The sequence below is a fragment of the Pyricularia grisea genome (genome assembly GCF_004355905.1).
Source record: "Pyricularia grisea strain NI907 chromosome Unknown Pyricularia_grisea_NI907_Scaffold_2, whole genome shotgun sequence".
Classification (NCBI taxonomy): domain Eukaryota; kingdom Fungi; phylum Ascomycota; class Sordariomycetes; order Magnaporthales; family Pyriculariaceae; genus Pyricularia; species Pyricularia grisea.
The window spans coordinates 4,121,137-4,144,500 of NW_022156717.1; the positions used below are offsets into that span (position 1 = coordinate 4,121,137).

The following is a 23,364-nucleotide window of genomic DNA, read 5'->3' on the forward strand; positions in this document are numbered from 1 at the left end:
CGAGTACATCAGACCCTGAAAACGAGTCTAGGTAGTGCCTGGATTTCGCTTTAGGCTCGAGCCCACCCTGCACCCCTTTGTGCTACGAGCAAGCATTTTTGTTTACCTGCTGACCATTGGATGGTTATGGTGGGCACGTCATTTCCTGAACTCCGCCGACAGAGCCCGTCCTCCGGCCTTGTCTCCGTGCTGCAAATAGGTACTTCCTTCGTAAGAGATCAGATGGCAACGGGCATCATGGGATGGATGCATTAATCGGATATTCGTATCTGCTACCAGCAGCTAGGTATGCCGTCATAACGGTCATGGTTAAAATTTACTGGATATATGGACTAGCTAGATATGGAACAAAGCTGCTTTTCTTAGTAAAGGCCAAAACATGCTCTTGCATCAAAAGCTGGGATTTTCCATTAAATCTCCTAGACAAACTGTTTCCCGTGCGATGTAAACAAATCCCACTCAAGTAAATTGGTTAGGACAGGGGTGGCATCTGATTGCGGATTTCATGCCGACATCGGTCGCCTAGCTAGACAAGAGGATGAGCCGTCATTTTTCGTAGCGCTTCCGAGTCACCCGCAAGTGTTCTCCAACGCGCAAAAACCATAACATGATCTGCAGGGAACCAACCTGAAAAAAAAAAAAAAAGCCACAGCGATTGAGCTTGTCGTCAGTGACGAAGTATACAACACAACCAGGATAAAACAACAAGGCTGTGGCTCATATGATGGCAACGTTCACTGCCCTTTGTTTTATCGAGTTTAGTTTCCACTGTCGCTCTGCATAAGCAATTATTTTTGGCCGCGAGCCCACCTACCAGAACTGACGCTGCGCTACCCTGGGCTTTTCGTGCTCTTGTCCAACAATCCCATTCGTTCGTTCTGGTGTTGCGCAAGCCCAGGCTAGTCTCTGCCTGTAACCAGGAGTCTAATCGGCGCAACCTGGACTTTTTGAGGTCGCACAGGTGGAAGAGGCTTCACAGGCTGGCCTTCTCAATCGCACGGAAACATCGACGGCAACATGAACGGAAATACGGGTACCGGTCGCAAGCAAGCAGCCATAGTTGCAGCAACAGCAGCTGCAGCTGTAGTATCATCGCCTGTTACATTTTCCAAGCCTGACATGCCGACGTCATCTTCAAAGTCGCAGCGCGTATGGAACACCAAAAATCTCGGATGGCGCCTCACTGCCGATGCTATCTCAGCGGCCGCTGCTGCCACCATGGTAGCACCACTGATTTCAATTATTGATAGGTAAGAGAGAAAACCACACAAGAGTCTGAACTGAGTTGTTTAGCGAAGCGGGTTGACTTTGACGGACCCAAGCTAACGAAACCCGTTTACTTTATAACTTCAGGTCTATAATGGAGAATGCATCCGGACGACGGTCCCTGGTAGAATCTATCAAGAGTTCCCTCGTCAACCTAATCAAGAGACCGCAAACGATTATTTTCGCGCGACCATTTGCTTTAATCTGTATGACATACGGCGGAACCTACCTCACAGCCAACACACTCGACACAGCAACGTCGACGGTCAAAAACAAGCCTGCGACACTTGTCACCTCGGGGACTGCCAAGTTTGTCGCTTCTTCCACTGCCAACACTGGCCTTGGTATATACAAGGACCAGGTCTTCGCCCGCATGTTTGGTCCGCCTGGTGCAACCCCACGGCCGGTACCGCTGCCTTCTTACCTACTCTTTACCATGCGGGATGCCGTCACCATCTTCGCCTCATTTAATCTCCCCATCATATTGGCACCGTACCTTAACAACCATCTATCGGACGGCTTCAAGAAGCATGTCAGTGGACAGACGCTGGCTCAGTTTGCAGCCCCAGCCGCCATTCAAATCATTAGCACTCCGCCGCACCTCCTCGGCCTCGATCTCTACAACCGCCCAACCTGCGCTCGTTCAGGTTCCCCAACCTGGGCTGAGCGCTGGGCCTCTGTACGGAGCAACTGGGCTATAAGTTCATGTGCTCGCGTTTGCAGAATCGTGCCTGCCTTCGGAATAGGAGGTGTGGTCAACTTCAAGGTTCGGAGGCAGTTCATGGAGAAGCTTACCTAGTGCATCCAGGCCCTGATCCAACCTCCTTCCCCATATTCTATCCGCCAACCTTTCTTGATTTTCCACACTTCTCTGGTTCTTTTTTTCTCTTTTGGGTGGGCGCTGGAGGCTATCTGTAATGTTTATTTTGATTTTCGATATGAGCGCCATCGCAACGAATGGCTTGTGCCGTTGCACCTCACGGTATACATGTTAAAGGGCATGAAAAGGCGTTGGGTTGATTTTTCCCGGGGCTGCATTTTCTTCTAGTGTTAAGACATCCTTGAAATTTGGCTTGGGAAGTGTCTACGGAACACACCCTGCGCAATAGAACAGCTTGAATGCGGGCATAGACATAATGATAGTGTTAACAAGGGATCAAACATATCGTTTTGCTTTTATCACATTGTATTGCTCACGTCTTTCCAAGCCTTATCACACACTCAGAAAGTCAGCCCCATGTCTCTACAGCATGCCTGTCTGCTTCAGAGCCTTGTAGATCCTGGCCTGAGCCTCTTTGGCTGCCTTTGCTTCCAGTTGGCCTGGAGATAGGCCCTCACCAGTATCGATATGGTTCTCCCAGAACTTCAAGCCCTCAATACCCTCCTCGCGGCAGAGGACGCCACGCTCCTCTGCCATCTCAAGCTCCTCTTCGGCCACGCCAATGCTCCAACCGAACCGCTCTGCAGCATCCTGCGCGGTCACTCCTCGACCAAACTCGCGCCAATTCCAGGACACTTCATGATCTGGGGGTATCTCGTGTAAATCTCGCAGCCAACCCAGGATAGCCTTGATTATGCTCTCATCTGTTCTGTCGGCACCTTGTGCTGCCATAACTCCGCTCTTGAAAATTCGCAGTCGAACGGGAAGCTGCAGGGTCTCCCACTGCCTCACTGCCTTCTCAAGATCCATGGGGCTCACCAATTCCACACCTCCACGTGCTCGGTTGAACATAGCCCACAGATCCACCAAACTTATTATTCCGCCCGCCTTCCGCAACACTCCCCTTGCGTCATCAGTTAGGAATTCGGCCAGGTTCCTCGCCAGCTCAGAGATATACAGAGATTCTGAGCTACTTCCGCCGACCGTGTCCTTGGTGGTAACCAAGCCTAGCTGGGTCGCTGACTCGGCCAAAATGGCATTCGCTTCAGAAGATGCACCACCGCTATTTGCTTGTCGAGCAAATGATTCAGCCAGCGCGACTATATCCTTCGCCGAAGCCATTAGAGCCTCGAGATCTTCAAAGGCACTGCCGATCACCAGTTCGTTATTCTTTCGTAGATCAATACCCCGTTTCTCGAGGCCGGCAATGCCTGCTGTCTTGATACGTTCGTTGGAGGCACCCCTGCCCGAAGGACCGCCTTCTGGATCGACCGCACCGCCTCGCAAGGACCTGGGTATTGGGGGTGCATCTTGTAAAAGCCACTTGCGTTGTGCCATTGAACCCTTGAGGCGCTCGTAGAATATCTTCTCTCCGCCACCACGGAATGATAGCTTGACACTTTCTGGATTTTCGACGCCAGGCAAGTTACCAACCGGGGTCAGAAAAGGCCCTGGAGAATCTACCCGATCATCCGCCGCTGTTAACTCGGCGGGAACACCTTGAGATACCAGCGGAGCACCACATATCTCACACGACATCAACGAGGGGTGGTTCAGAAAGGTGCAGCGAGGACATTGAAACGACGCCTCAGGATCCGCTGTCGGAGTCGAACCACTCTTCGCTCCAGGGCCGAGTAAATCCTGACCAGAACCGTGCGTGGCAGACAGTGGCCGCGCCTGCGGTCGCAAAGGAAGGGGCGCTGCCAGAATAGGTCGGCTGGCCGCATTAGAGATGGCGGCCTTGAGAACGTGCGTCAAGGCCGGCTTGATCCCGCACGCCAAACATGGCGGAAGCGGAGTATGGGCGTTCGCGGTTCCAGGATCAAAGTTTGACGGCACAGGATTCGAAAAGCTACAAATGGTACAGACCCATGTCGCCGTGGTGTTTGGCGCAGGGCTGTCGAGCGCCAGAGACCTTGGGGTGCTGGCAGGCCTCGGTATCGGGGTTGCAGCACCGCTGGTTCGTGGGGATTGGGACCCGGGAGATCTGGATTGCTGGAGCAGTCCCGAGCGTCTTTTGGTGGGCTTTGGTACCAGCGTGATCTTTGCAGACGACTTGAGGAAGCCGGCATAGAACTCGTATCGCTCTACATCCTTCAGATCGAGGGCGACCGAGTGCTTTCTCGGCTCATTCTTGTCGACATAGCAGATGCGGTGTGATGTCAGGTAGACCTGTCCGTTCTGCTGATTGGGCAGCTTGTACTTTCTTGAGATTGCAGGGAAAATGGAAATAAATCAGCACCAAACGACGAGCCCTTGGTTACAACGATGAATGCGACGCGATTGCGATATAAGGTAACGGATGCAGAGAGTTTGGAGGGGCCCAGCTCACCCCTCGTAAAGCCCCACATTATCCTGGAGGCATAGTAGCACTTCGTCTGGCAGATATGAGGGCCGGAGCGCGGTTGTGAGATCAATTTGCTTGAGAAACATTCGGCGCGAGCTGGCTGAAGCGTAGTGGTCGCCTCGACTGCAATCCAGTAAACACGTCACGTCGGAGCGGCGGGAGTAATACGGACCTGGCCTCGTGGATTGGACTTCCTCCCTGGCTTGCTCGTCATGGGAAGCCTCCACTGCCTCGTGCTTGGACAGGGTACAGCACCGCTCGGCTCGCATCCACCGAGGATCACCCGATCAGCACCAATTAAACTCACCCGCGGGTGGTGGGGGTTTTGTTGTTTTACATTATTACATAAGGCAGTCGGAGAGAATGTGCACTAAACCAACTACGGATTCATGGGGGCACGGCCCATTTCGCACTTCTGCACACCAAAGGTTCTAGCCTCCACTCCTGCAACCCACGAGTCTGCACTTTTAGCAAAGCATAAACATCATTTCTCATCGCACCTCTTCCCGTTCTCATTCTGACACGACTTTGCTTCTCCCAACCCAACCCTCAACCATCCCCCATTTTTGTCCCCATCTGATCTCCCATCAGCCTCTGTGCTCACCTGTCACCGAATTTCTTCGCATCCTCGATTTTCTGCCCTCTTCGGTCATCAAATCCAGCTTGACTCGAAAAGCCTGCTACTACTACTACTATTACCACTACTAACCCTTTGATCTCCACTGGCCCTATTGCAAGCCGCTTTGCGGTTGTATCCTGCTACCATGATGCCCAACACATCTTGGAGCCAGGCTGCTGGCATACCACATGCATATGCATCGTATTCTCCTGGTTAGTTCAATTATTCTCAACATCTATGAGCTTTTGCAAAGTAAAATATCGGTCGATCGGGCTGTATGCGGCGAGAGCTGACCGTGAGATAATCCTCAGCACCGAATGCCGCCCCAGCCTACACCTCTGTATCAGTTCGGCAATCCTTCGGGCCTGTAGCTCCTGCCCAGCACTCGTACTCCCCATCACAAGGAACCTCTTACTCGTCACATTCAGGAGCCACGTCCACAACTACCGAGACAGCCGCTCAACCGGCTGAGCAATCAAAAAAGATTGACTGGCCCCTTTCCGTTCGACAATATGTTGCTAGATCTTTCCTGCCTGACAATATGGACCATACCGTTGACCGTACCGAGATGGAGGCCAAGTTGAAGGAGACGATATCGAATGCTCACCAAACCGGTGTTATGTACACTACGGATTGGGATAAATACCCCCTCCCCCAGGAGCTGATCAAGCAAGAGCGCCTCGCTTCGTTAATGTCCACGACGGTAGCTCTCCCCAACACGGCATGGAATGTTGCAACCCCTACCCAGAAGAAGAGGAAGTCCAGCGACATGTCCTCAGGTGGCCTGCCTGGCGCCGTAGCACCATGGCAGTCAGCAAAGAGCAATCCGCTGGAGAGTCGCGTTTCGTATCAAACAACCGACAAGCGTCCTGCCCCCGGAGCATCATCAAACAAGGCTGCTATGAGTAAGTTCCAAAAGCAGCTGGAGAAGCGTCAACGCCGATTCGATGGAGGCTACAAGTCGACGTACCGTTCTCCCAGCCCGCCTCCTTCAGATGGGCCTATTGTCGGAACATGCCAAACGCTTGAAAAGCGTTACCTCCGTCTTACCGGACCACCCGTCATTTCTCAAGTGCGGCCTGAGCCGATCCTTCACCAAACCCTTGACCTGCTGAAGAAGAAGTGGAGGAAGGAGTCCAACTACTCATATATTTGCGATCAGTTCAAGTCCTTGCGCCAGGACCTTACCGTGCAACATATCAAGAACGAGTTCACAGTTTCCGTATACGAGATACACGCGCGCATTGCTTTGGAAAAAGGGGATTTGGGTGAGTATAATCAGTGTCAGACTCAGCTGCGTGCTTTGTACCAGCTGGGTCTGAAAGGCAATCCCCTCGAGTTCAAAGCCTATCGTATTTTGTATTTCATTCACACTGCCAATCGTTCAGCCTTGAACGATGCTATGGCAGATCTAACCCCAGCAGAGAAAGAGGAGAGGCCTTTGAAACATGCCCTCAACGTGCGCTCAGCCTTGGCCTTGGGCAACTACCATCGATTCTTCCAGCTGTACCTGGACACGCCAAATATGGGTGCCTACCTGATGGATATGTTTGTTGGCCGTGAGCGTCTTGCAGCTCTTTGTAACATCTGCAGAGCGTGAGTTTCCCTTGCACCCTGTATTTGATTTCTTTCGGCTTCCCCTAGTCACTAACTGGCAGCAATAGGTATAAACCTGACGTGAATCTTCGATTCGTCACCGAAGAACTTGGTTTCGAATCCGACGCGGAGGCTGTGCAATTTATTATTGACCATAATGGCCAAGATCTCCTCGAAGAGCGGCCCGATCACATCGCCTTTGCTACCGGCAAGGCTGGTCAGCGTTTCGAAGCCTTGAGGGCAGAGGCTTTCCGTAGAGTCGACATCAAAGGCCAAATATGATGAGGCTGGCTATCATATCTGCCTGTTATTCTTCCGTCACTTTTTTTTCACTTCAAAGTCCATAATTTCAAACAACCACGCAAGCATTGACATGACGGTTGGTTGTCATGCACATTTCCACGCTGGTCGCATATTCAGACGTTTTAATAAGATCTTCACCTGATTCCCATGTTGATCGGTAGAAGAAGGACGATATTGAAACTCTCGGTCTGTTCCTCGGCTTGGTCCGTGGTATCGCAAGTCCAAATATCAAAAGAGACCGGGATGGGATTTTACATGAATATTAATGGATTGTTCTCTGCGGACCAAGTCGAGGGACTGGACTCGAGGGGTTTTTTTTTTATTCAAGCTCTTCAAGATTGGAGTTTGGGTGCAGGACTTGGTAACAAGCATCAGCCAGCCTGTTCTGAGCGACTTCGACGGGTTTCTTGCAAGTTCGGGGGGACAAATTTATGCGACTCAGGTCAGGCACCTTGCCACAGGCCCTCAGGCCTGCATCTCGACTCATTGTGGAGCGCCGTCATTTGGCAGCACTACAGTTAAACTGGGTGTGAACTGGTTCGAGATTGTGGTCTACGGCGTTTTTGTTTTATTTCTCTTCTTCTTTTTTTCCTTCTATAATTTTTCGGCAACGAGAGAGCTAGTCGCCTCCTGCATGCGTTTGCGTATTTTTTTTGTTAGGTGTTCTCACTGGCGTTGGCGAAAATTTTGGGGTATATTCTGTCTTGGTGGTACCTTTGTTACGACTATACCATGAACCAATACCTGAATACATTACATTCAAACTTTGAGTTATGACCTTGTCCACGTCAAGCAGTCATGAGGGGCCGCTATGAACCAATAAAAGAATAGTGATGAATGACGGGATCTCACGGGTTAAGTACTCATGGCACACAGGAAGCCAGGACCCCTTAACAGGGAACGAGGCTAGGTATAGCCGGAGGTGATCAAGAAATGTTCTTTTCTTCCAAGTGTGGGCCACCCGGGCCCAGGCCAAGAAAAGAATACGTCAAAACAAAACCCCAGTGATAGTTCGCCGGGGTCCTCGTCGATTTGCGCGACTCTTGAATGCCGGAGACGTGAAGGGTTTCAAGTAGTGACGTTGGCGATCGGAAGGCCTGGATCCGACCTTCCTCGAGACCCAGGGCATGAAATTATGTTATGCGCGGGGAAGAGATAGGGTCTGTAATCGGAAGGCATAAAAATATGGGGTACTAACCTTGCAATTCCTTGAATATTTTCCATTTTTCCATTGGATCTATATCTAATCTAGAACTAGTCTGCTGCTTGTTAATCGCTCACGTACATTGTGTGCGATATGATGTCAGGACTTATGCTACATGTACATTCAGACAAGATGGAAAATAGGTCAAGTAGGTAGGTATATTGATGTATGACTGCTTACCCAGAGAAGAGAGAAGGCGACAGACGAAAGGCCAGCTGTTTACTATAAAAGAATAAAAAAGAATTTAAAAAAATAATGAAATCGGACTGTTGGTTGAAAGACAGAAGTCACCCGTCCGTCTTTAATGCATAAACAGCCACGTCTTAAGGATTTGCGCGCTGATCGATCACGGGCTTTGCGTTCCAGAATGTGCTGTCTGTCGGGCTGTGGGGACAATACTAGGCCTAGCATAGCTCTTCTCCTGTCTATCTTATCTGCCGAGGTGATTGATAGTGTTTGGTTCAGTCCAACCTTCTATTGCTGAGATCTCCAGGCACCTTGATAACAGCTTCAGATCATTACTTCCGCATAAACGCCATTCTAGGTAGGTCCTTCGAGACGGCAAGACAATGGCGTGACAACTATAATAACGTACCTAGTTGCAGAGATGACGGATGCGATTAAGAAAAGATAATAGATAGGGAAAAAAATAGAAGCAAAAAAAGGGAAAGGAAAGAAAAAGAAAAAGAAACCCCCCTCCCCCCAGCCAAAGTAAGTATTGCCTAGTGAGAATATTGTATAAGGTACCAAATCAGTAATAACTAAGGTAACCAAACTTACTGCGGCGACAAACTGAACGAGACATGGAGTGAGTTTACCCCTTTTGTTTTCAAAACGGGACAAAGTGCCTCGTCTTGCTCTGTGCTCACTCACTCTGACGAAGGCTCGGATGGTTTTATTCAAACATGGAGGAAGTATGCCCTGAACTAATACCTCCGTGTTTCCAAAACGTGGGCGCGACGACGGCACAAAAAAATAAAATAAAAAATTAAAAAAAAAAAGTTGTGAAGCCTCGGCGCGTCTGAAGTGTTGATCTATTTTTCTTTTCATGTCTTGCGTGACGTGAACAGGAACATGATGCGATAGGGCAATCTTTGGTAATATGATTTGGGGGGGGGTCAAGGTGAGGTATTCGTACCTTGCGGTGCGGTAGGTCATTCGCTGTACATACTTTGACATTCTGTACTCAGCCTCCAAACTCCACTGTGTCTGCTGGCCGAGGCGGGGTGTGACAAGATCAAAAAAAGAAAAACCATTGGGTAAAAATGGAGGGTGCATATCTCTGCTCTGGCAAAAGTGGGATGCATGATTTTGCCTAGGACGTAGTGGGTTTGCCACGACCGTGATTTGCATGGTCCCGGCGAACAAGCACTGTTGAACCACCCGAACCTAGTCCGCGGTAAAAAAATCGCCTCCGCCAGCAGGTAAAGGGCTCACTGTACAGTAGGTACTGTACATATTAATATGCCACGAGTGGCAATTAGTGCGCTATTTACAGTGCCAGCCGTACCGTCCTGAACGCGTTACCACAACCACTAACCCTGCAATGGCGAACGGGGGAACGCCCACCCGCACCCACCCGCAAACCAGTACCCGCACCGAACCCAGCGAACTTACCTAGGTCGATGAAAGCTTGGCTAAACGGGCCTTGGCCAATGCCCCGAATCTTGGCCGTCTGCACCTCAGTCGTATTTTTCGTGCTGTCCCTTGCATTACTTGCATTTCATGACTCACAGGTTTAACAGGTGCCAATAACGAAATACGTTGGCTGGCAGATACCTGAAGAGCGGAGGAGGGAATGAGTGAGGGCACGTATACGGACGGAGAAAATAGAATTTGGGACGGAATGCATTACCATCCAATCTCTTCGGAATATGGATTGAACGAACGAGTATGATCAATGATACCTAATATATCTATATATACTGTATGGGTTGGTCGTCTCTAGGGAATTGATGCCCAACCCAAGCCCGGATGGATCTGCCACTGTAACCTAAACGATCCGCATGGATAGAGCTTGGGGCGTGTTCCCTCTTTTTTTTTTTTTTTTTTTTTTTGGGTGTGTCCTTGTACTTCGTACGTAGTAAAAGGAAACACGGGCCTCATCAATTCCCCGCTCCCGGCATCAGACTATGGGAGTGCCATCCTGTGATCCGAGCGCGACCTCTCTAATATGCTCCCGGTAGGCGTTACAGTACGTGCTGTATGCATAGTTGCTGCGGAGATGCGAATGGGCGGGCTTTCCTCCGCTAGGCTGGATGTCGCCTGATAATCGTGCCTCTTGAATCGCATCCGTGCACTCTCCTCTTTTTCTCCTCGTGGTAACTTTTGACAAGATAAGTTTTGGTGTTTACTATGTATATACTAATAGCCACTGCTTGCGACGACGCTTGCCTGAATCCGATTGGCCTATTTATTTGCGATTTGAGTACCTAGGTCAACTTACCTACCTTCCCTAGCTACTAAAGCATTTATCTTATCTATCAGCTGTGCGTGTAGGAAGTTTTACATCTGGTATTGTAGATTACAAAGCATCGATCTTGGTTCCTCAGAGAAAAAGAAAAAAGGAATTAAATAAATAAATAGAGACCTCAGCCAACGATTCCTTGCCGAAACGCACCGCCGAAGGTAGCGTGGTACAAAAGGTACCTTACCACAAGGCAGCTATGGCGACAAAGTAGATGATGCACTTCTTTCTGACGTGCAACATTTCGGAACATGATGAGCTGCAGGTACAGAAGCGGGCAGGGGAGCGAAATGGTCGGCCCTGTCCGTGGCATTTGCGCTGAGCCTCCAAGGTCGGAGACCCTTACTATCTGGAGCTAGGCTAGTCTAGTTGGAGGAGTAGTAACCGTTACTTTGATCTTGACTCTTGTTTTGCCCCTTCCCCCTCCATGGGAGGGGATCGATTTTCATTCAGCTGCAGTACTTAGGTACTGAGTACCTAGGTACACAAACTAAAGTGGCCCCAATCGGACCCCATATGCATAGATGCTTGTTATGCCTTGCATGCACGCACATGCATGAGAGATGCGTGTACCTACCTGGATACGCATATAGTCACAAGTACAATATATGGTAGGTATGAGATTTGGGAGACGATTGATACATGACTTTTCTTTTTTTCCTGTTTGTTGTTGCTACCGCAAAGGCACTTTGGGAACCCAGGTACGATGGTGCAACAACTACTCAGAGGTCAGAGGTTCTGAATAATTGCTTGCGAAATATATCTGGGACAAATTGTTCAAAGAGAAAAAAAAAAAAGAGGAAAAGAAAAAAAAAGCCTCGCCCGGCACATTCCAGTGGCGCTAGTGAGCACTGGCGAGCCCTGGCAAGGACCCCCTGCCCTTGCAACGCCAGCCCGCCAAGCAGTCCGAGCGAGGTGGACGAACGCTAACGTCCCGTCTGTTAATATGTACTTCGTAGTAGCAAGGTAGCACGTATATAGATAGATAGTCTAATAACTGGTGAGAAAGTAGTCTCTATCGTTGTATCGTCTCTATCTTTAGTCACATCATCTAGGGTTGAATACGGTCCTCAGCTCATGTACTTCAATCACACTTATGTTTCTGCTTGTTGTGTAGTTCCAGGGATAAGATCCAATGTTTGATGTCTTTCTCAGGCAAAACTTAGTTAGATATATAGATCGATTGAGATATATACCTATGCTAGGAAATAAGGTAGCTAAGGACCTTCCTTTCGTTTGTCTCGTTTTGTTGCTAGCTAAGCCTGACGGGTGGCTGCAACGTGGGTGTTAGCCACCTAGCTTCTTCACCTAAGTCTAGAGAAGCCGGAACAACATGCACAAGTAGGTGGCGCTCACGTCACCGAGGTCAAGATTTGGGAAACCAGCCCCTCAGGTGAAAAAGTATCGTGCAGTTTCGTTTGTTTTCAATGTTTCTTTTTCTCTAGTTTACTGAGTGATAGAGGCTGAGAAGTTACTGCTGGACGGTTTTGCAAGGATGCTCCGGGCGCTGATGATGCGGACAAAAAAAAAAAGGTCGATTGATTTTTTGATTATCTTTTGTTTTCCTAAAAAAAAAAAAAAAAAAGACCCGATTTCACCAAGCGGGTCGAATAGACGAGGCTGGATGCATGCGCATACGGAATTGGTACGCAGTGCCTGACGCCCGGAGTACGGACAATAAAATAATTACTTGGTAAGCTGGAAACAACACACCACCCTTGTGGGAGTGAGTGAGAAACAGGGAAGGGGGTGTGGGATGATGAATGGAAGGAGGGTGTGGTGTGCACGACGCATGGAGGTCGTCAATCCAAACACCAACAACGAACACAACCTCTACGTACCCTCCAGTACGCAACTTCACCTCGCTACTAATTAGTCCAGTTTAGTGGAAGTAATCCCAAGTCCAGCTCCTCGTTCACATTCACTCGCCAAACCGTTCAATCTTCCATCGCTCCTGACTTCAACTTCAATCAACTAGGTTCTAGCAAAGCGAGCGTTTTCATTCGCAACCGGCGTCCGGCTGCTTGGCTTACCAGCTGGATCCTGGAAATAGTCTCTATGTTACAAAGTTCCATGCAAGGGACTTAATGTGATGAGAAAGTACCTAAATACAGTACAGTCGCATGTATGTAATGTAATGTACCTTACAGTACCTACCTAGGTATGTAGGTATGTACGTACACACGCAATACTTTGATCAGGTGCAAACATTTATTACTGTATTGTCTTGCTAGCCCGACAAGGAGCTTGACTTGACATCAGGCCCAAAAAGACCCGCCACGAACCCCGGCCCCCATCCATCCTATCAATCCAACCTGCACCCTGGCCTGGTTACCAATTCTGGTGTGCTCGGGTCTGCTGGTGCCCTGCCCAGGCTCAATGCTTCCGACTCACTCCCTGCAAGTCCAAGTCCCCAATTAACCTAACTTATCCTGCCTAGTCCACCCTCCCTAGTCGACTGCTCGCCCGCCTGGCCCCCGCCCATATGTGCCTCCTTCCCACATTTAGTCTGCTCCTAATCTTCCCCTCACATTGCCGCCATTCTTTTCCCTCCGCCCAAGCCTGCACGCTCCGGCTCGCCTGCAACCACACTCCAACGACTTTGCTCGCGCCAACAATCACGACGACGACTTGCGCGACGTTTTCAAACCCTCAACGGCGACCGTCTGCGACTACATCGAGGCCCCGCGCCCCCGCGTGACTATATTCAATCGCGCCATAAACAGCAAGGCTGGCGAAACGGCAGTGTAGTGCATATCTGTAGCGGTTTCACAGAGCAAGAAAAGGAGGATATTGTTGACCGGCGGCGAACAAAGACAAGGACGGCGGGTGACGCACATTGAATAGTTGACGCATCTTGACAACACATGCACACAAAGACGCAAGCGTGTTGAGGTCTCGCCGTAATAAATAGGCGGCCAGGGAAACGAACAAGACGAAAACAAACGACTGGAGGGGGAAGGGAAAAAAAAAAAGCCACAACGGTCAGAACTGCACGCAAACGCTGAACGTACGGTTTTCTCATTTCCTGCGCTTGCAAGACCCTTGGGAGCTCCGCGGCGTAGCATCCAAATTCACGCTCAAACCCACAAAAAAGGTCTAGACGATTAACTACCGGGCGAGTACATCTCGGGAATCTGCAACTCGCCTCAGACGTTCTCGGTCGCACGCATCTTTGCCTCCAAGTGCCAACTTCGCGCATCGGCCAGCACTTCTGAGTCGGCGTAACCCGAGTTTGCCAACGCCTCTCGCCTTGCCATCTACACGGGCTGCGACCTTGTTTCTGCTAGGAGGCCTCTTCAGCTACCTCTTGCATATTCCACGATGAAGGTACGTCGGCAGCTGCGGGAGCCGAGCCCCGTTTCCACCCCTTTCCTGCGGTCATAATACACAATTGCCTGGCTTTGATTACCCAGATTTGGACAGCAAGTGATCGTGTTGTCGGAAGACCGGTGCCAAGAACAGTCACTCGTGTCTTGCCTATTCTTACTCACTTGATCAACCAACCCATCCGGCATTTTTGTGCACCTTATTCCACCCATTCCCTAACTTTTTATAAGATACCCTTGCACTATTTTACTAAAGATGTTGTTTCCTTTTGTTTGCTGCATTTCATATATAACTTCCTTTTGGTTTTGTTATCCTTAGCCATGTGCTCTTCTCTACACCCGCCGTATCGAGCAACGTCCACAGACCGATTTGGTAACCTCCGAGTCATAATCGTCTGGTGTCGCTCAGTTCTTTGTATTCGCAGATATCGCATAACACACCAGGATGCTAACTAACATACGCGCAATCAAGGCCTTACGGCGATCTATCAAGGGTGACAAGGACAAGCAGCCACAGATATCCATAGCCCCAAAGTCTGCTGTTGCCATTGTGCCGCCAAAGAAGGTTGGTCGAAAGTCTACGCCCCATGACTAGCTAACCCCCACAGCGGGGATTGGATCTCTCCTGAAGAAGCTTGAACTGACACGAATTATCAGGTCATCCGCGCTCTCTACGACTACGAAGCCCAATCTACTCAAGAACTAAGCTTCTCGCGCGGCGACTTCTTCCACGTGATAGGGAGAGAGAACGATACAGATTGGTACGAAGCTTGCAACCCTGCGCTTCCAGATGCTCGCGGATTGGTACCGGTTGCTTTCTTCCAGGCCCTTGGTCGCACAGAAAGGGATAGTGCGCAATCAGACACGTCCGTCACACGCACGTCTGGGCCTGTGCCGTCAAAGAACCCAGATCATGATTCCGGATATGCCGAGACATCAGCTCCGGTCCCATCGACCCCTGGGTTCAGCAATAGGGACTCCAAGTCAGGCAAGTCGGGTGCCATGGTGTATGGCATAGTCATGTACGACTTTCAAGCAGAACGTGCAGACGAACTCCAAGCACAGGCGGGTGAAGCCATTATAGTCATTGCCCAGTCAAACCCGGAATGGTTTGTGGCGAAACCTATTGGGAGGTTGGGAGGTCCAGGGTTGATACCTGTTTCTTTCATTGAGATACGAGACATGGCATCCAACACTCCCGTGCCTGATCCCGAGGGAGCTGTACGGCGAGCTGGGATTCCGAGGGTTGAGGAATGGAAGAAGATGGCCGCCGAGTATAAGAACAGCAGCATCACTCTGGGCAAGTTTGAGGTTGGAGGCGCTCCTCAGCAGCAGCAGCAGTCCATCGAGCAAGGCATGGACCGCATGAGTCTGCAACCTGCAGACAGTCGCTCGAGCCAGGGGCAGCTCAATGGCAAACTTGTAAGCCGCATTGTGTATCCTCTTTACGTCCGGATGTGTCGGGAAATCAATCGTAAAATCTTTGCTAACATGATTGGAAACAGCAGCAGCAACAACAGCAGCCTCAGCCTCAGCCTCAGCAGCAGCAGCCGCCGCAACAGCAGTCTGGATACAACTCTCAAAGAAACACCCAACAGCAGCAGACCATGCAACCCCAAAATGCCTACCCAACGCCCAAGCCTTCGACTCAATTATACGCTCCTGTTCAAGCCAGCATCCCGCGTTACTGTTTTGCCGAGGAAAAGTATTGGTTCGTCATTGAGGCTATTCTTGAAGATGGGCGCAAGTACGAGCTCTCGAGATACTACGAAGACTTTTATGACTTCCAGATTGCGCTCCTGACCGAGTTCCCTGCCGAGGCGGGCAACACGGGAACACAAAAGCGAACCCTCCCGTACATGCCCGGCCCCGTTAACTACGTGACTGACGCTATCACTGAGGGTCGTCTGCACAATCTTGATGCATATGTCAAAAACCTGCTTGCACAGCCCACGTACATATCTCGGTGCAACTTGGTGAAGCAATTCTTTGCACCCCGAGAAGGCGATTATGAGATGGACGCGAATGGAGAAGAAGACGAGTATCGCATGTCGGGCGGGTCACAACAATCTTCGCCGGATTCACCAAATGGCGGAATCTCACAACAGTCATCACGGAACAACTTGAGCACGGGCGGCTACAATAACAACAATTTAGCTCCCGGTCAGCAACGGGGACTTAGTGGTCAGCCCCAAATGATGCGTCAGACATCGTCACTTTCTCAGCCTTCTCAGGCTTCGCTTTCCCCCGGAATTCCACAGGCTGGTGCTTTCATGAAAGTGAAACTAAGCTACAACGGCGACTTGATAGCCATAAGAGTGCCTTCGGATATCCAATTCCGAGAGCTTTTTGACAAGATCACCGAGCGGCTCAGGATTCAGCCCGGCGAAGAGGTGCAGCTTTCATACAAGGACGACATAACAAATGGAAAGCTTGCCTTGATGAACGATCAAGATCTGATATATGCCATGCAACGAAACGAGAAGCTTCTGTTCTACGTTGATCATATATAACAGATTCATCACGTGCCACTGCCAGCCTGAGACTGGGGTTTGCGTGCGGACGGACACCTTTCGGTGCCGTCCACCTCCCTACCTCACTTTCTATCTACCTAACATACCAGCCACTGATACCCGTTGGATCCACTCTGACCAACACCATGTTTTCTACGGTCATACGCCTCCGCCTTGTTGATGATATCTCGATCTTCACAGCCACAGGCATTCGAATCTTCTCGACAGATGAGCGCAGGGTGCGGGGATATGATCACCGCGGTCTCGAAATTTTTCTTGTTTTTCCGTGGCGATTGGTCTAACCGAGCCTCTCGCATTTTGAATATCATCTCCCAGATTTGTATCAACTTGTTGGGGAAGCCTCCTGCAGCATCTCGCGGTCAAGACAACTTGGTCTTGCACTCTCATAGCGGTACTTCCCAGACTTTCATCATGGAAGGTTTTCCGGGGCAGTAGTCCTGCGATGCGATACCATCACCACAGCATGGAGCCCAGCATCTGGTGGAGGGAAACGCACAGGAATTCCTTTCGACCTGTTCTTTTCTCTATTCTTTTATTTCCTCTTCTCTTTTTGAAAATAGGGGGCTAATAAATGGCCAATCCATCCAAATGGGCGGCATCGGCGTTAATTTGGGACGATTGCTTCAACTTTTTCTTCTCTTCTTATTTTTTTTCTTTGGCTTTGGGGACGATTGCCTGTCTTGCTCACGTTGCACATGTGGCTCCAGATTTTGATTCCTGGGATATTCTTGGTACGATACCCGGGAAAGTCGCTTATTCTTAGCTTATCTCCCTCTATTCATGCTATGTTCTTTCTTTTTGAGCCCATGCTATCATTCCTTGATGTGCTACCATTCAGATACTTGTATTCATGGTACATTTGGCATTATGTTTCCGCAGAGCAGTTTCCGCAGGCCTGTTGTTTTGTTTTGTTTTTTCAACCAAAGCCTGAGATTCTTCTTCTATCCTACCGTCAATTTCGGGAACTTACTGGTGATTTATTGAATCGGAATTCTTCCAAGGGACGCTGTTTTGAGGCTTTGGTATATCTAATACGGAGGTGAAAGAAAAAAAAAAAAGCTTTTTGGATTGGGTAAAAGGGACGGTCTAGCGAGCTATTAATTTTGACGAATAAAACATACATCTAGCGAGGTTGATTCATCATTTGCAAAGGGCGCAACATATCATGCATGAGCAGGATTTTGTCCTCTTTTGCATCAAATCCACAAAGTCTCCATCAACAACCTCAGCGACGGATTCGGCGTCCCAAAGTGCTTCTCCAAGATGTCAATCTCCTTGACAATATCATCTTGCCACCGGACCAGCAATTCCCTCGTCGCCTCCACCGCACCGCTTTTGTACAATAGAGAAACCAGGTACTTTTTGGTCTCGGCGTTTTCCACCCTCCCGCTCCGCATCGATTTGAAGAGGCCCTCGACCTGAACCATCAAGTCGGGACGGGCGTGCGCGAGGTGCACGAGCAGATAGGAGAACTTTTGCTCGTCTAAATCTTCGGCAAAGCCTTTTTTATCTGCGTAGTCAGCCGACGTGATGTTGAGGTAATCATCGCGGACTTGAAAGTACAGTCCGGACTGGTACGAAAATGCTTCAAATACATTCTCGGGGCCCTCGGTGGAGCTGCCGCAATCTCTGGGAGCAGAAGCAGAAGCAGAAACAGAAGCGGCCATCATGAGCTCCGCAACCAGTGATAGGAAGGCTCCCGTCTTCTTCTCGATCATGCCAAAGTATTCGGCTTTGGTGGGACATGTGCGGTTAAAAGTCCAGTGCAGGTCCAGGGATTGACCGAGGAAGAGCTGTTGCAAACGGCGCAGTAACACATCCATTGTCCTTTTACAGCCCAGATCATGCACGGCCTGTACGGCCTGTACGTATAAATATGTGGCGCTGTTGATGGTCGCCGCGGAGCCGTAGATGAGATGCGTGGCGGGGAATCCTCGACGCAGCTTGGAGTCGTCTTCAATGTCATCCAAGAGAAGGGAAGAGTCGTGTAGGCTGTTGATTACGGTTTTGATGATGTTCATTTCACGTTGCGGCACGTCCAACCACCTGCCATAGCAGTCGACCAAGGCGGCACGGAAACCCTTGGACGGTAAGGATTGGATGTACCGGATCGGGGCTGAAATTACCTCCTCGGCTTTGGTGATGGTGGTGGTGGTGATGGCTTTTGTGACTTTATGGTTGAGGAAGTCGCCGTCTGTATTGTCGCAAGTGTACGAGACAGATGACGGCGGCGAACTCAAATCTTCTTGGGAGGATGTGGACTTCCTTCTATCCTGGGATGGTGACGATGCCCCGGCGAGGATCCTCGACTCTTGTGCCATTACCGCGCGGCCCAATCCCACCAACTCGTAAACGTGCAGGTGGCATGGCACTGGCTGCGTCGGGACGTGAGTCCAGTCGTTGTGCCGGTAGCATTGCGAGCTCCAGTAGTCATTACCAGCCAGAGCCGTGTGAAGGTTTTCGAGAAACTTGACCACATCATCGCCAAGGTCTGGATTCTCGGCATAAAGGCGGTTTTTGGATTGGACCCATTTGGCTTCTTCGGCAACGACCATGTCGGCTATTTCATGCTTGGCCTGCTCTTCGGTGTAAGTTGGGTTTTGCTTTATAAGGAATGAGACGGTGTTCAAGACCTTGGTTGCTTTTTGAGTTTTGACCTGTTGGCGGTCGCAGGACCAGCTCCAATGGTCGTTTGTGAGGAGCATGCAGCGTCCTACCTGCTTGATCGGTGCAGCCATTAAACTGTACTCTTCTTGCGTGATGAAAATCCCCAAAGAGAACTCGAGCATAGCATAATACGCACTTTTCTTTTTTTGTCAACAAACAGAGACTCTTACATGTAGTTTCGAGTGTGGTGGTGTATGTGTATGTGTGTGTGTGTGTGTGTGTGTGTGTGTATGTATATGTTTAGCTCACCCCATAACGCTATTGTTAGCCCGTGATTCGAGATACTCATCCAAGTTGTCAATTTTATCCGTCGTCTCGTACGTCTCTGTGATTGCTAACCACCTTTTGCGGTAAGCTTCGAGCATTCGCAACGCGCCTACACGGTCCACCTTTATACACTCGAGGATGATGTTGGACAACAAGATGTTTAGTTTTGGCGGATCGAGAATCCACACTGAGGACTCTCGAGTCCGAAGAGCACATAGCCGCGCCCAGGTCCAGATGCTCGGCGTATGCGGCGACGATGGACAGTTCCTTGCAGACATCTGTTGGGTTTACAACACCATTAGTTCAACCATAAACTATCACCATCTTTTTTGCCTGGGGGAAAAAAAGACAGCAAAAAAGGAACTATGCAAGAAGAGAAACAAAAATACAAACCGTCATGGAGACACCCCATGTCAAGCAAATAGCATAATAGCCCGAGCCGGTCAGGGATGCATTCAGGCCAGATGAAACTGCCCCGGTGGCCCACGGCGCTGAGTGAGCCGTTGGACTTTTTATCCTGGTCATCCCTCAAGATGCGATCCCAGTCGTCGGTTAAGCACTTCGCCCCGGCATCTGCCAGGGAGTTATGCCGGTGGATGCGGACGGGGAGGGAGGTTAGGGAGCCGGATCTACCAACGGTTTCGCGGGCGACGGGGACCGAGTAAGGATATAAAGCTTCCTGTGATAACATGGTTTCAACTTTTTCTCTCTCTCTCTTTTTTTCTGTGGTTAAATAATGAGGGATAGATACGCCGAGGTGCAAAGTATCAAGAGATTGTTTATGTTGGTTGTTCAATGTCTGATATGTAAAGAGTACAAAATTACCTAACGATGATAACAGTGGGAATGTGTATTATTTTCCCAGCAGCAGCAAAAACCGAATATCAGTATGTAAGTGATAGGCGGCGGGAAGAAAAGACCAAGGGATCTAAATAATTCTTGGCTTCTGCATTTAGGTTTATTATTCAGCATTTATAATTGCTATAGCAGGAAGAAATGACCCTGGCGAAGGTAAATAGTGAGCAGTAACAATTAAGCTGGTTCCAGACCATGGGTTGCCTCAATAGAGAGTTTACAACCTCAAGGTATGTCCATTCAAGTACAAATAGGTAAGGTACCTAACCTTGCTAACCTAGGTAGCTAAGGTGAATAGTATACAACTCGTCCGATTAACATGTTGTTCAACCCACGTTTTTGACCCACATAGTGTATGTATACGTTATCTAAAAGTAAATGTAACCAGTACTCACCACCTGCTCTCACCATTTGTTACCTAGTGTAAGTGTTGTCAGGGCTATCTATCAGTCAGGCATTCGGATAATGTTTATCTTTTGGATACTGGATACTATGATACTGGGTTCTAGTCCAAACTCCACACCTTGCAACCGTGATTTAACCTAGAGGCTTCCGCCAATTCGATATTTCGTATCTACCACGTACTTCTTTTCCACTTTGACAAGACTGCTATTTAATTCAGAACGCCCACAAGACCCAAAATCACTGTGCAACTAAACTGTCAAAGTACATCACTATAGTAAATGCTAGCCCTACCGAGTAATAAGTAGTCGCTGTGACTCAACTATCTAGAATAGGGTTCCACTGGCTTGATACTACGGTTGAGTACTTGATAATGTATATAAACTCTATAGTAATTTGAAACTCGAATAACGTGCCTTGCCTTTAGCCCCCCTTGAAAAATAAACCTCTACACAGGGTTGGCTGACCGTGAGTCACGCTCCCTATCAAAATGCCAAAACGAAGCTCCTCATGAACCATACCAAGTTCGTTTTACACGAGCTTAAAGTATTCTTTAGTTTAAACTCTTTTTCTTCATCTTCATCTTCCTCTACTCAAAACAGTACTTCCGCCTTCCTTTTCCTGAACAAGACCTTTGCATTCGGATCGGCCGAACTTATCCCACCGCCCATATTCAAACTCTCTGGCCTTCCCCCCTCTAACCGCCAGTCGTACTCCATCAGCAGCCTCACCAGCGCAATCTTGGCCTGTGCCGCGGCCAGGAACCGCCCCGGACACGCGTGATCCCCGTACCCAAACGCCAAGTGGTGCGGGCTGGTCGTCACCATTTGCCAGTTCCTGTCTTGGCCCGGACGGGATCGCAGAGACAGGAAGCGGCGCGGGTCAAACTTCTCCGGGGACGGGTATATCGACGGGTCCGTGTGTGCCGTCAAGAGCACGTTGGTGTAGGCGCCGGCCGGGATTGTAAGTCCGGATTTGAGTGTGACGGGGGCTGTAGCTACACGTGGCATGACGCCTTTATTTTTTTTATTTTTTTTTTTTTCACACCCTTATGTTAAAAAAAAACAGAGCTGCTTATGTCAATGTATCAGTAGGGGGAGAATGGTGCAAATTCACGTACCAAACCTTGACATGCCCAGGCGCTGCGTCTCTTTCAAGGTGCTATCCAGCAAGCGTAGCTTATACAGCCGCTCCTTTGTAAAGACCTCTCCGTCGTTGTATAAAGTGTTACCATGTCCCCCATTGAACACTTGTATAATTTCTCTCCGTAGTTCATCAATAAGCTCCGATCCGATGGTTACTATGTCCAAAAGTGCATTGGTGAGCAGCTCGGTGGTTGTATGGATGGCGACGAAGCCCAAGCCGAGCTGAAAGTCTGTTACCGAGTATTTATGGGAGAGCTTGGCCTTGGTGAGGGCTTCTTGTATCCACTACGGGGATATCAAGTTTGGTATTAGTATAAGCTCAAGGTGAAGGCGGTTTGCTTTATGAGCAACAGCAGCAAGCAAGGAAGCAAGGAAGAGGAGCAGCAGCAGCAGCACACACCAAGATAGTATCTCCTCCCCGGCGCTTTGGATCTACCGGTTTGTTGCGATTCGAAGAAATGGACTCCAAGATCCGACGCGCATCACACGTCATGCGTCGCAGGGCTCTGCACTCGGGGAGAAAGAAACTGACAGGCCACTGCATCACACGAGGCCACTCCTGCAGTTTAAGGGCTGCGACGCTGCATTGCCTAACGTAGCTGGCCGATACCTCCAGCCAGGCCTTGTTTCGGCAGAGCTCGGGTCCGACAAAGACGCGGGCCGAGAGGCGGGCGTTGAGGTTGCGGACGATGGGTTTGATGCTGGCCTCTTTCCAATCTTGAGCGTCATTTCCCAGATGTTCTTGTAGTGCAGCGGATGCCTCGTCAGATATCTCGTCGGTTAGATATTCTAGAAAGCCCAAGATTAGCCCATGAGAAGGGGGTTTTATTTTAGTTTTATTTTCCTGCTTACTGAGTGAAGTTGTAATCTTCAAACGAGAAATCGTTTGGATGATATTGCTGTCGTCAGCAAAGGCGGTGATGGCTTCAAAACCACGATATCCGCCAAAAATGTCCTGCGTGGTTCAACTATTATTACTTACTCCCCGCCTTTAGTCGGTTGTCACTTGTTTCCATACTACTAACAATTATAACACTCTTGCTAAAGCTCAGCTCCTTAATTCCCTTGATCTCCTCGGCATATTCAGCTGGTAAGAAAATTTTGGTGATTGTATTTGTAATGACCTGAAAGGGCTTATTGGTCTATAAGAAAAAAAAAAGTATTGAGGAGACCTGTATTAGATGGACACTTTTACACGCCCTGGTTCAGCAAAATCTTGATCTAAACGTACCTTGGAATATTCCTTCACCATATCATTTCCGTTGACGCGATACTTCCTAACTGCCTGCCTATACGCAAACCACCCTTTCCCAACTCCCATTAAAGGTATACCTGGGTAGACAACCGGGCGATCCAGGTAAAGGAGGCCACTAATAAGAAGCATCGTAATGGTGATCAAGCACTTCACTTGCCATTCTGCCAACATGCCGAATATCGATTCCGAGCCAGTCGTTGTATTATTCGTCGAGTTGTACATGTTGAA

The 23,364-nt window shown here is 49.3% G+C and overlaps 6 protein-coding genes across 6 annotated transcripts; 3 read left to right on the top strand and 3 right to left on the bottom strand.

The window, feature by feature from the left end:
• The first annotated feature begins 630 nt into the window (after window positions 1-630).
• Window positions 631-2,434, top strand: PgNI_03788 (uncharacterized protein). The gene is made up of 2 exons (XM_031123841.1): window positions 631-1,250; window positions 1,354-2,434. Exons 1-2 carry the CDS (start codon window positions 1,018-1,020, stop codon window positions 2,063-2,065), a joined length of 945 nt encoding a protein of 314 aa, XP_030983933.1. The 5' UTR covers window positions 631-1,017; the 3' UTR covers window positions 2,066-2,434.
• Window positions 2,435-2,439: 5 nt separating this feature from the next.
• Window positions 2,440-4,715, bottom strand: PgNI_03789 (uncharacterized protein). Its single transcript, XM_031123842.1, has 2 exons — window positions 4,479-4,715; window positions 2,440-4,352 (listed from the first exon to the last, which is right to left on the bottom strand). The coding sequence occupies exons 1-2, from the start codon at window positions 4,577-4,579 to the stop codon at window positions 2,510-2,512; spliced, it is 1,944 nt and encodes a 647-aa protein (XP_030983932.1). The 5' UTR covers window positions 4,580-4,715; the 3' UTR covers window positions 2,440-2,509.
• A 212-nt stretch (window positions 4,716-4,927) lies between these two features.
• Window positions 4,928-7,781, top strand: PgNI_03790 (uncharacterized protein). Its single transcript, XM_031123843.1, has 3 exons — window positions 4,928-5,324; window positions 5,424-6,708; window positions 6,777-7,781. The coding sequence occupies exons 1-3, from the start codon at window positions 5,258-5,260 to the stop codon at window positions 6,988-6,990; spliced, it is 1,566 nt and encodes a 521-aa protein (XP_030985099.1). The 5' UTR covers window positions 4,928-5,257; the 3' UTR covers window positions 6,991-7,781.
• A 5,312-nt stretch (window positions 7,782-13,093) lies between these two features.
• PgNI_03791 (uncharacterized protein) lies at window positions 13,094-17,673 on the top strand. The gene is made up of 4 exons (XM_031123844.1): window positions 13,094-14,012; window positions 14,484-14,576; window positions 14,669-15,433; window positions 15,517-17,673. The coding sequence occupies exons 1-4, from the start codon at window positions 14,007-14,009 to the stop codon at window positions 16,522-16,524; spliced, it is 1,872 nt and encodes a 623-aa protein (XP_030985100.1). The 5' UTR covers window positions 13,094-14,006; the 3' UTR covers window positions 16,525-17,673.
• Window positions 17,674-17,741: 68 nt separating this feature from the next.
• Window positions 17,742-20,170, bottom strand: PgNI_03792 (uncharacterized protein; the record flags this gene model as incomplete). Its single annotated transcript, XM_031123845.1, has 3 exons — window positions 17,742-19,347; window positions 19,462-19,666; window positions 19,873-20,170. 3 exons carry the CDS (start codon window positions 20,168-20,170, stop codon window positions 17,742-17,744), a joined length of 2,109 nt encoding a protein of 702 aa, XP_030985097.1.
• Window positions 20,171-21,033: 863 nt separating this feature from the next.
• PgNI_03793 (uncharacterized protein) lies at window positions 21,034-23,358 on the bottom strand (the record flags this gene model as incomplete). The annotated part of the gene is made up of 6 exons (XM_031123846.1): window positions 21,034-21,751; window positions 21,857-22,166; window positions 22,282-22,670; window positions 22,734-22,836; window positions 22,907-23,023; window positions 23,113-23,358. 6 exons carry the CDS (start codon window positions 23,356-23,358, stop codon window positions 21,330-21,332), a joined length of 1,587 nt encoding a protein of 528 aa, XP_030985098.1. The 3' UTR covers window positions 21,034-21,329.
• Between the last annotated feature and the right edge of the window lie 6 nt (window positions 23,359-23,364).

Coding starts and splice junctions, on each gene's coding strand:
- PgNI_03789 (XM_031123842.1), bottom strand. CDS start 4,579: ATGTTTCTCAAGCAAATTGATCTCACAACCGCGCTCCGGCCCTCATAT. Junction 4,353..4,478: donor AATGTGGGGCTTTACGAGGG/GTGAGCTGGGCC, acceptor TGCAATCTCAAG/AAAGTACAAGCTGCCCAATC.
- PgNI_03788 (XM_031123841.1), top strand. CDS start 1,018: ATGAACGGAAATACGGGTACCGGTCGCAAGCAAGCAGCCATAGTTGCA. Junction 1,251..1,353: donor CTGATTTCAATTATTGATAG/GTAAGAGAGAAA, acceptor TTATAACTTCAG/GTCTATAATGGAGAATGCAT.
- PgNI_03791 (XM_031123844.1), top strand. Junction 14,577..14,668: donor CCATTGTGCCGCCAAAGAAG/GTTGGTCGAAAG, acceptor ACGAATTATCAG/GTCATCCGCGCTCTCTACGA. Junction 15,434..15,516: donor GGCAGCTCAATGGCAAACTT/GTAAGCCGCATT, acceptor GATTGGAAACAG/CAGCAGCAACAACAGCAGCC.
- PgNI_03790 (XM_031123843.1), top strand. CDS start 5,258: ATGATGCCCAACACATCTTGGAGCCAGGCTGCTGGCATACCACATGCA. Junction 5,325..5,423: donor ATATGCATCGTATTCTCCTG/GTTAGTTCAATT, acceptor GATAATCCTCAG/CACCGAATGCCGCCCCAGCC. Junction 6,709..6,776: donor CTTTGTAACATCTGCAGAGC/GTGAGTTTCCCT, acceptor TGGCAGCAATAG/GTATAAACCTGACGTGAATC.